The 15,433-nt window shown below is 49.1% G+C and overlaps 1 protein-coding gene across 1 annotated transcript in view; it reads left to right on the forward strand.

The window, feature by feature from the left end:
• The first annotated feature begins 10,986 nt into the window (after positions 1-10,986).
• The window catches only part of AFAP1L2 (actin filament associated protein 1 like 2), a 96,097-nt gene continuing 91,650 nt past the window's right edge, over positions 10,987-15,433 (forward strand). Inside the window, exon 1 of the mRNA XM_083149752.1 lies at positions 10,987-11,883. Within this exon, the coding sequence (XP_083005878.1) occupies positions 11,868-11,883 (16 nt within the window). The 5' untranslated portion in view covers positions 10,987-11,867. The remainder of the gene's footprint in view (positions 11,884-15,433) is intronic.

Genomic DNA, 15,433 nt, shown 5'->3' on the forward strand with positions numbered 1-15,433 from the left:
GAGAAAGGGAATGGGACAGGGAATGAGAGAGATGAGGTATCAGAGAGAGAAAGGGAATGGGACAGGAAATGAGAGAGATGAGGTATCAGAGAGAGAAAGGGAATGGGACAGGGAATGAGAGATGAGGTATCAGAGAAAGAAAGGGGGTGGGACAGGGAATGAGAGATATTGAGAGAAATAGAGGGTGTCAGGGAGAGAGAGGGTGTTGGAGAGGGAGGGTGTCAGGGAGAGAGAGGGTGTCAGGGAGACAGTGTCGGGGAGAGAGAGGGTGTCAGGATCTGCAGAGCACAGTAATAAAGGGAAGACTAGAGACTGGATCAGCTGGTCCTCCTCTCCCTTCAGTGAACAAACCACTAGCGCTGGGGGGGGGGGCATGGGATGGAAATGTAAAAAATTCCAAAGGGTGCAGGGGCTTGGGGCACCCCAGTTACGCCATTGAGAGTTTCCCTTATTCCATAAAAAGGACTTGTTTATACTGAACCATTGCAGTGGACATGGAGGGAGAATACAAGTGTGCCAAGTGCAGCGAGGCACCGTGCCTGAAGCATGGCAAGCACTTATAAGTGTCCCTGTCAACCTATGTCGACATTTCACATGTCAACCTTTTCTATGACAACATTTTCCTTGTGCCAACCTTTTGACCATGTCAACCTTGTTTATGTGATGACATATTGGGGTAAATGTACTAAGATGTGTATTCTACTTCACATGTGATGTTGCTATGGGCAACCAATCAGATCCTGTCTACTATCTTCTAGAGGGTGCTAAATAAATAAGTAGATTCTGATTGGTTGCCCATAGCAACATCACATGTTATGTAGAATACACATTTTAGTAAATTCCCACCATTGGGTGTGGGACAAAGAGAGTAGGGGTCCCCCGTATTTTGGAGCCAGCACCAGCGGTGTCATGCCACAGCAAGGTCCCCCGGCCGTACCATTCTCACCCTGGCTGGCCAGCCCTGGATGGTGTAACTGGGGAAGTGGGTATCCTCAGTCTTAACCCTTCCAGCGCTGAAGCCCGGGGCTGTCCCTGCCACCCTTGGGTGACGGGCTGATGCTTTTTGTATAAAAAATAAAATGTAAATATTACATTGGGTTGTGCAGAGCAACTACAAGTCCCTGCAAGCCTCCCCCGCTTGCTGAGACTTCGAGAACCACAACTCTCAGCATGCAAGGCATTAATGTGCCTGCTGGAACTTGTAGTCCCACTGAATAACCAATATACAAATGAATCCACACACACACAACATGAAAAGTCCAACCTTATTCACATACACGCAAACACACACTCAATCACACATACTTACCATGCCTGTTTCCCACGCCGGATCAGTCCGCTTCTCCAGTAGAGGGTCCATGGTTAGAAAATAATCCAGGCACGTACCCCGGGACTAGAGGAGCCGCATAAACCGGCTACCCTCCCGATCCTATGGGAATCCCAGTGACGTGCGTCACGGGAATCATGAGTCACTTGGACTCCCCTAAACCAATCAGGGCTCAGCTCAGCCCTGATTGGATGGAGGTGTCTCTATAGAGATGCCTACATCCAATCAGGACTGACCTCTTCCAGGACTGAGCCCTGATTGGTTTAGCGGAGTCCCAGTGACAGATGTCATTGGGATTCCCGTGATGCACGTACCCCGTCGAGGGCTGACCAGCCAGAGTGAGAATGGTACAGCCCGGGGGGGGACCTTGTATAAAAAATATCCCCCGGATTTGGCATTATACTGCTGGCTGTTGCTGTTGGAGCGCAGTGATGGTTCCAAAACACGGGGGACCTCTGCTCTTTTTGTCCTAGAAAAAAAACAAACAAAGAATATAAAGCAGCGCTTAAATGATAGAGAGGGTGAATCAATTAGGGTTAAAATAAATGAATTTTAATAACACATAATATCAATAACACCTAGAATGTAAACATTAAAATAGCAGCAAGGGTTTCCTGATCCTGTAGAAAGTGAAAGTGAACCAATGTATATAACCTGCACTGTCCATAATTGTAGCGATCCCGGTCTTTAATGGAGTCCACACGGCTGTATTATCCTGGGAACTGCCCAAGGGAGTGGCTATTAGAGGATCATAGCCCACCTACAACCTCGCAGTAGATTGTCCTGGGAGCTGTTTGAGGGAGTGGCTTTTGGATGACTGTAGCCCACATACAACCTCACAGCAAGTTATTCCACTAGTCCCAGGTAGATTTAGCCAAAGACTTCCAGTTCGTAAGGGGTCCAAGTGGTCAGAAAAGTAAGCCGGTCGGTCCATTGTAGATGATCAGGAATCAGGAGGAAACACCAACGCCTTTCACTGGGCTAAACACCAGCTTTATCAGGGAATGCTGCTTGGGGTTCTTGTTCCCTATTTATACCCAGAATCCTCCATGGCTCATTAGCCTAATTAATTGATTCACCCATTAAAACACATTCAATTTCATATATTTATATGGAGACAGACTACATAATGTAAAGACTAGAATTTTGTGGCCCTTAGGTCACCTAGGAGCGCTGGTTGGATTGGAGGAATATATATTTTATAATGATAATAGAAAAAACTGGACACAGTTGCCGCCCCTTGTTCGAGGTTGTGTACCTCAATCGGAGACCAAATGATACAGATAGTGCATGCAGCCTAAGCTTGCAGGCACTGCCAAGAGGTGCAGCTGTGTTCAGGACAAAGATTCAGAGGATACAATCTCCTTAATTAATATACATATTTATAAAAAAAAAAAAACATTTTCTCTTCTCCTTGAAAAAAACGCTGACACTATAATAAGAGGCGGGGAAACGCGTTGGAGGTTTTATCGATGATTTATCTACTCCAGATAAAGTTGCTATAAAGGTTATTCAGCACCAAACAACTGGGAGGCCTGAGAAGCAAAAGGTGACATCTGTAAGGTACCCTTGCTATAATGTCTGGCCAGACATCACAAACCAGACAGTTTCTAATTAATTTATCACGTCAACCATTAAACTGCACCGCCTGCTCCGATATGTCAATCTGAGCAGCTCCGGCCGTGACTGGGGTTCACTTTGGACACTCGGGTCCTCTCTTTGAGGTACACTGCCACCAGCCAAAGCCTGATTTTAGCGCTTTGAAACTGCGCAAGGAGCGGCTTGGCTCGCACCTGACCACACAATGCAATATAAAAATGGTAACGCTCTCTCCGTTGACTTACAGGATCTTAAGAACACAGTACCAGAACTGAGAATTATATGATTTATTCCTAGAAATACTACAGAGCTTTAGTGAAATAATGGTTACAAGATATTACAATGATTTTAAAAGTACACACAAGATAAATGCAATTCAGAAATAAAAGGGAATAAAAATAAATGACAGAACTGTATCTTACACGTAAGTACAAATCCTGATGTGGAGGGGTCTCCACAAGAAATCTCTGGTCGCTTACAGCCCGTTTGCTGCACCCCCAAGTAGTGACAACTGTCTATAGGGAGAAGTGTCTTAGTTATACTTGCAGGCTCCCTCATCCCTCCCACCCTTGGGATTTGCCTCTTTCCATGCTGATCCCTTGTTCCTGGATAAATGAAGAATTCGTCCACTGCTGTGAAGTAGATTTTACACATTCCTCAAGTGATAAGAGGTAATTTAGTGGAGGGGCAGAGAACCTTTGGCCTGACACTATTGCTTTTCCCCCCAATCTGGTTTATGAGGGGTCTCAGATCTTATCTGACATCCTAACTCCAGAGAACTATACAGATGGTCACACTCCCTGGGTCACCAATAGTTTACACACATACTACATGACATGTCCTGATCTCCCACATAATAATAGCAGACATGATTTTACGAAAGATATCCGACATACATTGATCTCACAGATAATCATAACAGGAGGCATACTTTATTTTGATCGATCACCTGATCTGATCATTACACTGAAAATCACTAAAAGCAAACTTAAGGATACTAACAAATGCTTGTAACTAAAGTTGTCAAATTTGTGACATAGAACTGCTCATTAACAAGCTGCTACAGCTAAGCAAAACATACTATACTTAATGACTAACCATCAGCTGTAGGGAAAATGCATGCTTAAATTAACATAAATAAGTTTTTAACTAATATATATATATATTTTAGTGTTATATTTGATCACAGCCGGTTGTGCATTTTTTTCCTTTTCTATATGTTTGATGTGAGTCTGTAATATTATGTCATTTAGAGGCAATTTTTTATAAATGCCATCTTACTAAATAATTCTGCTCCTGTCATTGCGCTGTCTATACTATACAAGTTTCTTTTTCCGGCTTTCTCTGGGGATATTGACCCATCCCTAATAGAACAGCTGTAATAGACAGGAAGGGGTTATATCCTAACTAATGCTGGCCACACATCAAACCAACTTTCCTCCAACCATCCAACTAGTTGCTTGGATAGAATAAAAATCTGGTACTGGATGGGAGCAAATGTAATATTTACTTCAGAAATTTGCCCCCAAAATCTGGAAAAGGACAAAAACTGTCGCACAGACACGGTACTGTAGTTGAACCTGTTTGATTTAAACAATTTCACTGAATGTTTTTGTGAGCACTTTTCTGATTGTCCATTGCTCCCATCCAGTACCAGATTTTTATTCCATCCAAGAAACTAGTTGGATGGTTGGAGGAAAGTTGGTCTGATGTGTGGCCAGCATTAAGCCCCCTATACACGGTCCGTTAATCGGATCCGTTGTGTGCTTAAACAGCACACATCGGATCGGATCGCATCCCTAGTGCATGCAGAGTGCATGCACTGCGATCCCATCCGATGTATAGCTAGTACAAAAAGTATGTGCAGCACATACCGTGGCCCCTAGCTACACCACTGGCCATTCCTAATGCACCTGCCATACTGGTGTGCATTACAGTGGGCAGAGGCACACTGTCAGACCCCTGATACCCCTCCCCATTGAAATATAAGCTCTCAGGAGCAGGGCCCTCTCTCCTTATGTACTTTTATATATCTCTGCCACCCTGATAATTATGTCGCTGTCCTCTCCCCTGATGTAACTGTAATTTACCATGTCCTAAATTGTCTTGTACTGTAATTCGTTTTTTTATTTTTATTTGCTCATTTATGTATTGTCAGGCGCTGCAGAACCCTTGTGGCATCATATAAATAAATGATAATAATAATCTATGCCAATAGGTTTTTAGCCAGAATCTCATTTGCTGAGATTTCAATGGCTATAGCGCCATCTGCAGGCTAGATAAATAAACATCCACATAAGAAAAACCAGAGGAGTTTCCTAATCTGTGTAAATCCCGGTACACTGCAGCCCCTGCACACATCGCTGCACACATCGCTGCACACAGTGCGGTATATCCACGATGTGCGCTGAGCAGGGTTTTGCCTGTGCTTATACCTTGGCGTAATCAATGCACACCCCCAGTACTGCAAATACCTCAATTGGCGGATCTCCGAGGAGGAGGTGTGGCTAAAATGACGCGATTTGCATCATTTTAGCCCTGCCCCGAAAAGCCAAATTGCAATACCTAAACACCGATGCCAGGGAGATGTGGGAGGTGCAGGAGGCTTGACCACCTTTCCAGGTGGGGCCAGAAGGGGGGCACGATTTTCGGGAGCCTCCCGGTAGGCAACTTTGCAGTTGGGACTTGATTGGCTGGAAGTTTCTCTCTTTCCACTTTATCTCACTCCACGGCTTAGTACATCTGCATACCTCTCACCTTTGTCCTTCATTGAATAGGGACCATACTTGCCCACCCACCCGGAATGCATACCTCCCAACTGTCCCGCTATTCGCGGGAGCTTCCCGGTTTTTGGAACGTTCCCGAGTCCCTCCCGCAGCCAAGAGTGTCCCGCGGGGGCATGGGGGTTGGGGGCCAGTGGGGAGTCCCTCCTGTCATCCCCTGTCCCCTATCTCCTCAGCCCCATAGGCTGCAGAATAGACGCCATACCTCCCAACATGACCCTCTCCAGGGGGGACACAATGCTCTATTCCTGGACTTCTGTCTTGATTTAGGATTGCCATCACCTATGTGGAAGCACCTTTTTTATCAGTTACCCTGTTCAAAGCAGGTGACGGCAATCACAAATTAAGGGGAAGTCCAGAAACAGAGCATTGTGTCCACACACACACACACACACACACACACACCCCTCAGCCTCCAGGAAATACCAGCAGCACATTAACCTCTCACCATCCAGGATTACCAATATCCCTGACCCATACACAGTACATTAGCCCCCATCTGACAGGATGTTCCAGTTTTCCAGCATTATATACATTAACCCCCCACCCACCAGGATTTACCAGCAGTGCAGAACTATATGCATGTTTTAACCCCTCACATTCCAGTACCCCTGCATAATTTATTAACATACAGTGCTTGCCTACCTGACCCTCTCCTTCAGGAAGAAAATGCTCTGTTCCTGGACCTCCCTGGTAATGTAGGATCGCCAGCACCTGTGGTGACACCTTTCTTATCAGTTACCTACAGTAGCTCCCCACAGGTGCTGGCAATCCTACATTACCAGGGAGGTCCAGTAACAGAGCATTTTCTTCCTGAAGGAGAGGGTCAGGTAGGCAAGTACCTGGTTTATAATAACCAGGAATTACCAGTATCCTTGCACGATTAACCCTACATGATTAACCCTTCACTTACCAGGAATTGCTAGGCTGCACCAACCCTTTCACCAGTAAGCATTACTAACATACCTCCCACATGACCTATTCCAGGAGGGACACAATGCTCTGTTCCTGGACTTCCCTATTTATTTATGTAAGGCTGGGGTAGCCAATCCTAGTCCTCGAGAGCTACCAACAGTGCATGTTGTGCAGGTCTCCTCACAGAATCACTAGTGAGCTAATTAGCTCCATCTGTGTATCTTTTAAAATGTGTCAGTGATTAATGAGTGCAGCTGTGCAGCAGCTAGGTTGTCTGGAAAATGTGAACTGTTGGTAGCTCTCGAGGGCTAGGGTTGGCTACCACTGCATTAAGGTATATAGTACTGGGACTTTCTAGGCAGTGAAGGGTTAATGTATATGTGCCATGGCTGGTGGTGATTATTGGACAAGGTTAATGTCTATGGGTCAGGGCTGCTGGTACCTCCCAGACAATGAAGGGTTAATGTCTATGGGTCAGGGCTGCTGGTACCTCCCAGGCAATGAAGGGTTAATGTCTATGGGTCAGGGCTGCCGGTACCTCCCAGACAATGAATGGTTAATGTCTATGGGTCAGGGCTACCGGTACCTCCCAGGCAATGAAGGGTTAATGTCTATGGGTCAGGGCTGCTGGTACCTCCCAGGCAATGAAGGGTTAATGTCTATGGGTCAGGGCTGCTGGTACCTCCCAGGCAATGAAGGGTTAATGTCTATGGACAGGGCTACCGGTACCTCCCAGACAATGAAGGGTTAATGTCTATGGGTCAGGGCTATACCGGTCCCTTATGGGGGGGGGGGGGGGGGGGGGGATCTTAGAATGCACACCCGATTTACATGAGGTGCTATCATGCTGGGACTTGTAGTTCTGCAAAGAAAGACATGTGGTGCAGATGCACACTCCATATTATTAATCAAAATCAATCAATAATAGAGGTTCTTGGTATATTCATTGGCCAAGAAATATTTGCCCACCAACCAGCTTCACGGTGACCTCATTTCTGGTGGGTCCCTAATACTAGGAATCTGGGGCGCGGAACCCCAAAAAAGGCCAGCATAAGCCAGTCACCCCAGGGCAGCACACAAGTGAAAAACTAAGTTATAAATGTGTGTTAATAAGAAAGAAGCAGGAGCTAGAGGTTAAAAAGTGTAGTGCTAGGAAGTATAATATTAGTGAAAATATATAGTGCTAAATAAATGGGGCGCGGTTCCCCTTGGGTTGGTGTAACCGAGTTGCTTTCAGGGTGGCACACCCTAACATTTATTTAGCACTATTTATTTTCACTAATATTATACTTCCTAGCACTACACTTTTTAACCTCTAGCTCCTGCTTCTTTCTTATTAACACACATTTATAACTTAGTTTTTCACTTGTGTGCTGCCCTGGGGTGACTGGCTTATGCTGGCCTTTTTTGGGGTTCCGCGCCCCAGATTCCTAGTATTAGGGACCCACCAGAAATGAGGTTACTGTGAAGCTGGTCGGTGGGCAAATATTTCTATACCGGTACCTCCCAGGCAATGAAGGGTTAATGTCGGTACTTATGTAGTATCTGGGCGCCCGATATTTTGATTGTATGCCTTAAGTTAAGGCATACAATCAGATGCGATGCGATGACCCGATTTTTCCATAGGATTCAATGTTAAAATGGACTGAGTCCATTTTAACATGGAATTCAGGGGCGGGCTGGGCCGGGGGGCAGAGTGCCATATGCCCCCCGGGCCGCTTACCCACCCACTGGCTGCGGGCCGTGCTGCTGCTGGATCAGCTTCTCCAGCCCTCCTGCACTGGCCGCGGCTTAATACAGAACACGGCCGCGGCTACAGGAAAATGGCCGCCGGCCCCCTGCACTGAGGACATGTTCTCAGTGCAGGAGGCCGGCGGCCATTTTCCTGTAGCCGCGGCCGTGTTCTGGAAGCCGCGGCCAGCGCAGGAGGGCTGGAGAAGCTGATCCAGCAGCAGCAGCACGGCCCGCAGCTAGCGAGTGGGTAAGCGCTCTCCCCCCCCCCCCCTCCCTCACCCCAGCATATGTGTTTCTGTCACTGTGGGGGGCATATCTGGCACTGTGTGGGGGCATATCTGGCACTGTGTGGGGGCATATCTGGCACTGTGTGGGGGCATATCTGGCACTGTGTGGGGGCATATCTGGCACTGTGTGGGGGCATATCTGGCACTGTGTGGGGGCATATGTGTATCTGGCACTGTGGGGGGCATATCTGGCACTGTGGGGGCATATATGTATTTGGCACTGTGGGGGCATATGTGTATCTGGCACAGTGGGGCATATGTGTATTTGGCACTGTGGGGGCATATGTGTATCTGGCACTGTGGGGGCATATGTGTATTTGGCACTGTGGGGGCATATGTGTATCTGGCACTGTGGGGCATATGTGTATTTGGCACTGTGGGGGCATATCTGGCACTGTGGGGGCATATGTGTATCTGGCACTGTGGGGGCATATGTGTATCTGGCACTGTGGGGGCATATGTGTATCTGGCACTGTGGGGACATATGTGTATCTGGCACTGTGGGGGCATATGTGTCTGGCACTGTGGGGGCATATGTGTATTTGGCACTGTGGGGGCATATGTGTATTTGGCACTGTGGAGGCATATGTGTCTCTGGCACTGTGGGGGCATATGTGTCTCTGGCACTGTGGGGGCATATCTGGCACTGTGGGGGCATATGTGTCTTTGGCACTGTGGGGGAATATGTGTCTCTGGCACTGAGGGGGCATATGTGTCTCTGGCACTGTGGGGGCATATGTGTCTCTGGCACTGTGGGGGCATATGTGTCTTTGGCACTGTGGGGGAATATGTGTCTCTGGCACTGTGGGGGCATATGTGTCTCTGGCACTGTGGGGGCATATGTGTCTCTGGCACTCTGGGGGCATATCTGGCACTGTGGAGGAATATGCGTATTTGGCACTGTGGCAGAATATCTGGCACTGTGGCGGCATTTGTGTCTGGCACTGTGGGGGCATATGTGTATTTGGTACTGTGGCGGAATATCTTGCACTGTGGGGGCATATCTGGCACTGTGGACATCACATTGTGCGGTGTAATGGGCATCATGGTATGGGGCGTAATGGACATTACGGTGTGGGGAGCATTGGGTAATTGCCATCACAGTATGGGGTGTAATGGGCATTAAGGTGTGCAGCATAATGTGTAATTAGCATCACAGTGTGCGGTGTATTGAGTAATTAGCATCGCAGTGTTGGGCGTAATGTGTAACTGGCATCATGGTGTTCAGCATAATGTGTAATTGGCATTACGGCATGTGGCTTTATGTGTAATGGGTATTACAAAGTTCGCTAAAATGTGCAATCTGCAGGTACACAATACAATCATGGTACAGGCAACGCCCCTTATGATAGGCCACGCCCCTAATTTTTCGGCGCGCCTACGGCGCGCAAAAGCATTCCTTCCGACGGTGACTTGGCTGATTATGGGCCAGTGCTCTGGACTTGCCCCCTAGGCTAAAAGTTGCCAGCCAGCCCCTGATGGAATTCAATGGGAAAAAGGGGTCCTTTTCATACCCCTACTATCCAAGTGGGCATGGAGTTGGATATAAACCTGTGGCGAGCGTAGCGAGCCACCGAGCCCGAAGCGTGGCGAGCCCCACGAGGGGACACAGAATACCGTCCACTCGCCACGCTTCGGGCTCGGTGGCTCGCTACGCTCGCCACAGGTTTATATCCAACTCCATGCCCACTTGGATAGTAGGGGTATGAAAAGGACCCCTTTTTCCCATTGAATTCCATGTTAAAATGGACTCAGACCATTTTAACATTGAATCCTATGGAAAAATCAGGTCCATCGCATCGCATCGCATCGGATTTGGTCGCATGCGATGCGATGTGCCCGATCCGACCCGATTTCTAAATCGGGCGCCCAGATACTACATAAGTACCTTAATGTCTATGGGTCAGGGCTATACCGGTACCTCCCAGGCAATGAAGAGTTAATGACTATGGGTCAGGGCTACTGGTAACTCCCAGACAATGAAGGGTTAATGTCTATGGGCCAGGGCTACCGGTACCTCCCAGGCAATGAAGAGTTAATGTCTATGGGTCAGGGCTACAGGTACCTCCCAGGCAATGAAGGGTTAATGTCTATGGGTCAGGGCTACCGGTACCTCCCAGGCAATGAAGAGTTAATGTCTATGGGTCAGGGCTATAGTACCTCCCAGGCAATGAAGAGTTAATGTCTATGGGCCAGGGCTACCGGTACCTCCCAGGCAATGAAGAGTTAATGTCTATGGGCCAGGGCTACCGGTACCTCCCAGGCAATGAAGGGTTAATGTCTATGGGTCAGGGCTACTGGTAGTTCTGCTCTCATAGTTGGGGACACAGGAGGCTGAGAAGTTCTTGTTCCCAGGCTGATGAGTGTGAGCTCACAGGGAGGGGCTGGAGGGAGCCTGAGATCCCCACTCACAGCCACACGGTACAGTACCAGCAGGGCTGGAGGAGCCTGCGATCCCCACAGTACCAGGGCTGGAGGGAGCCTGCGATCCCCACAGTACCAGGGCTGGAGGGAGCCTGCGATCCCCACAGTACCAGGGCTGGAGGGAGCCTGCGATCTCCACAGTACCAGAGCTGGAGGGAGCCTGCGATCCCCACAGTACCAGAGCTGGAGGGAGCCTGAGATCCCCACAGTACCAGCAGGGCTGGAGGGAGCCTGAGATCCCCACTCACAGCCACACAGTACCAGGGCTGGAGGAAGCCTGAGATCCCCACAGTACCAGCAGGGCTGCAGGGAGCCTGAGATCCCCACTCACAGCACACTACCAGGGCTGGAGGAAGCCTGAGATCCCCACAGTACCAGGGCTGGAGGAACCCTGAAATTCCCACAGTACCAGCAGGGCTGGAGGAAGCCTGAGATCCCCACTCACAGTACAGTACCAGGGCTGGAGAGAGCCTGAGATCCCCACAGTACCAGGGCTGGAGGAAGCCTGATATTCACACAGTACCAGGGCTGGAGGAAGCCTGAGATTCCCACAGTACCAGGGCTGGAGGAACCCTGAAATTCCCACAGTACCAGCAGGGCTGGAGGAAGCCTGAGATCCACACTCACAGCACAGTACCAGGGCTGGAGGGAGCCTGAGATCCCCACAGTACCAGGGCTGGAGGAAGCCTGCGATCCCCACTCACAGCCACATAGCACAGTGCCGGGGTCTCTGCACATCACTGGGATTATATCCTGCAGAGTCTGAGAGCGTCAGGGAGAGCGGATCCAGGACGAGAGATGGAGAACTACACAGGTACCAGACCAGTGTCAGCAGGGTACTGTACTGTATATGTGACAGGCTGCTCCTATAGCACCGTACAGCAGGTATACAGCTGGGACAGTGTACTCTGTGAACAGTATATAGACATGAGAGCTGATATTAGTCTAGATATATACTGTACAGTAATTCTACCTGATGCATAGTAATAGGATAGCTGAGCATTGGAGTATACTGATATATAGCGCTGTGTGCTTAGCTGTACAGCTGAAGTATAGTATTCGTATCACATATACAGTATCAGCCATATACAAACATCTAGCACACATGTCACGTCAGTACTATTGTAATTGTGCACTGCTTGTGTTTGCAGCAGCTGTGCCCTAACTTAGTTCTACTGTACATGCAGCAGCTGTGCCCTAACGTGATTCTCCTACTGTACATGCAGCAGCTGTGCCCAACTGTAATTATCCTACTGTACATGCAACAGCTGTGCCCTAACGTGATTCTCCTATTGTACATGCAGCCGCTGTGCCCTACTGTAATTTTCCTACTGTACATGCAGCAGCTGTGCCCTAACGTGATTCCCTACTGTACATGCAGCAGCTGTGCCCTAACGTGATTCCCTACTGTACATGCAGCAGCTGTGCCCTAACGTGATTCCCTACTGTACATGCAGCAGCTGTGCCCTAACGTAATTCTCCTACTGTACATGCAGCAGATGTGCCCTAACATGATTCCCTACTGCACATGCACCAGCTGTTCCCTAACGTAATTCTCCTACTGTACATGCAGCAGCTGTGCCGTGTGTAACGTGATTCTCTTACTGTACATGCAGCAGCTGTGCCCTAATAGGATTCTCTTACTGTACATGCAGCAGCTGTGCCCTAACAGGATTCTCTTACTGTACATGCAGCAGCTGTGCCCTAACAGGATTCTCTTACTGTACATGCAGCAGATGTGCCCTAACATGATTCTCTTACTGTACATGCAGCAGCTGTGCCCTAACGTGATTCTCCTACTGTACATGCAGCAGCTGTGCCCTAACATGATTCTCCTACTGTACATGCAGCAGCTGTGCCCTAACATGATTCTCTTACTGTACATGCAGCAGCTGTGCCCTAACATGATTCTCTTACTGTACATGCAGCAGCTGTGCCCTAACATGATTCTCTTACTGTACATGCAGCAGCTGTGCCCTAACATGATTCTCATACTGTACATGCAGCAGCTGTGCCCTATGATTCTCCGACTGTACAGGCAGCAGCTGTGCCCTAACATGATTCTCCTACTGTACATGCAGTAGCTGTGCCCTAATGTGATTCTCCAACTGTACATGCAGCAGCTGTGCCCTAACATGATTCTCATACTGTACATGCAGCAGCTGTGCCTCAAGCTGGGCCTTGAGGTCGATGTGAATGGCATTTCTTTTGTTTTGTGATATAGTGACTCAGTACATAGCGCTTCCAGTATGAAGGTTTAACCATTCTAGGGCTGGCAGATAGTGACGTTATTCAGAGTAGGGGTCACTTATCACACCCTTACGTGGCACATGTCGGTAGCTCACACTCTTGGTAGGTGGTACATGCTGGTTCATGCTGGTAGGTGGCACATGTTGGTAGGTGGCACATGTCCTTAGCTCGCACTGTTGGTAGGTGGCACAATCTTGGTAGGTGGTACATGCTGGTAGGTGGCACATGTCGGTAGGTGACGGGAGGGAGCACGTGTTACATTCCTGTGTAATTCCAGGTCAGAGAAAGTTGGAAAGTCAGGAAACGTTCAGTGGGAAAAGGAGAATCTGAGGAGTCTCCGGGGGAATTGTGACATTTCTTATAAGATGTATTCTGCAGTAACGGGGATCTGCGTGGTTACTGGGCATGTGTGTGTGCCACACACATGCTGCCTGTATACACTATGTATACCTGAGTGTGGCAAGGGGGCATTATGTGAGACGGGGGAAAGTTGGTGTTTCCAGTAAGAACCAGTAATGTAATGGGATTGCAACGTGTACCGGCCCCGGGGGGGGTCTTCTGTAGGTCACTGTCTGTTCCTGTCAGTTATGTCTGCGCACATGAGTTATGTCTGTATGTTCCCCTTGTCTGAATTACTGCTGACACCAGTATCTGTCATATAATCAAGGAATCCCTGTTTCAGAGGCTGGGAACCAGTGTGAGATCACTATCACCTGGCAAAGTGACCTGCAGGTATCTGGTATATGGGTACAGTCAGTCTCCGTCCTGCATCCTACGTGCTGGGAACCAGTGTGAGAGCAGGAGATCGCTATCACCTGACAGGTGACCTGCAGGTATCTGGGTACAGTCAGTGTCCGTCCTGCATCCTACGTGCTGGGAACCAGTGTGAGAGCAGGAGATCGCTATCAGCTGACAGGTGACCTGCAGGTATCTGGGTACAGTCAGTCTCCGTCCTGCATCCTATGTGCTGGGAACCAGTGTGAGAGCAGGAGATCGCTATCGCCTGACAGGTGACCTGCAGGTATCTGGGTACAGTCAGTCTCCGTCCCTGCATCCTATGTGCTGGGAACCAGTGTGAGAGCGGGAGATCGCTATCAGCTGACAGGTGACCTGCAGGTATCTGGGTACAGTCAGTGTCTGTCCTGCATCCTATGTGCTGGGAACCAGTGTGAGAGCGGGAGATCGCTATCGCCTGACAGGTGACCTGCAGGTATCTGGGTACAGTCAGTCTCCGTCCTGCATCCTATGTGCTGGGAACCAGTGTGAGAGCAGGAGATCGCTATCAGCTGACAGGTGACCTGCAGGTATCTGGGTACAGTCAGTCTATGTCCTGCGTCCTACGTGCTGGGAACCAGTGTGAGAGCGGGAGATCGCTATCTCCTGACAGGTGACCTGCAGGTATCTGGGTACAGTCAGTGTCCGTCCTGCATCCTATGTGCTGGGAACCAGTGTGAGAGCAGGAGATCGCTATCAGCTGACAGGTGACCTGCAGGTATCTGGGTACAGTCAGTCTCCGTCCTGCATCCTATGTGCCGGGAACCAGTATGAGAGCAGGAGATCGCTATCACCTGACAGGTGACCTGCAAGTATCTGGGTACAGTCAGTGTCCGTCCTGCATCCTATGTGCCGGGAACCAGTGTGAGAGCAGGAGATCGCTATCATCTGACAGGTGACCTGCAGGTATCTGGGTACAGTCAGTGTCCGTCCTGCATCCTACGTGCTGGGAACCAGTGTGAGAGCGGGAGATCGCTATCGCCTGACAGGTGACCTGCAGGTATCTGGGTACAGTCAGTGTCCGTCCTGCATCCTATGTGCTGGGAACCAGTGTGAGAGCAGGAGATCGCTATCAGCTGACAGGTGACCTGCAGGTATCTGGGTACAGTCAGTCTCTGTCCTGCATCCTATGTGCTGGGAACCAGTGTGAGAGCAGGAGATCGCTATCGCCTGACAGGTGACCTGCAGGTATCTGGGTACAGTCAGTCTCCGTCCTGCATCCTACGTGCTGGGAACCAGTGTGAGAGCGGGAGATCGCTATCAGCTGACAGGTGACCTGCAGGTATCTGGGTACAGTCAGTCTATGTCCTGCATCCTATGTGCTGGGAACCAGTGTGAGA

This window comes from Crinia signifera, chromosome 6 (genome assembly GCF_055691185.1).
Source record: "Crinia signifera chromosome 6, ASM5569118v1, whole genome shotgun sequence".
Taxonomy (NCBI): domain Eukaryota; kingdom Metazoa; phylum Chordata; class Amphibia; order Anura; family Myobatrachidae; genus Crinia; species Crinia signifera.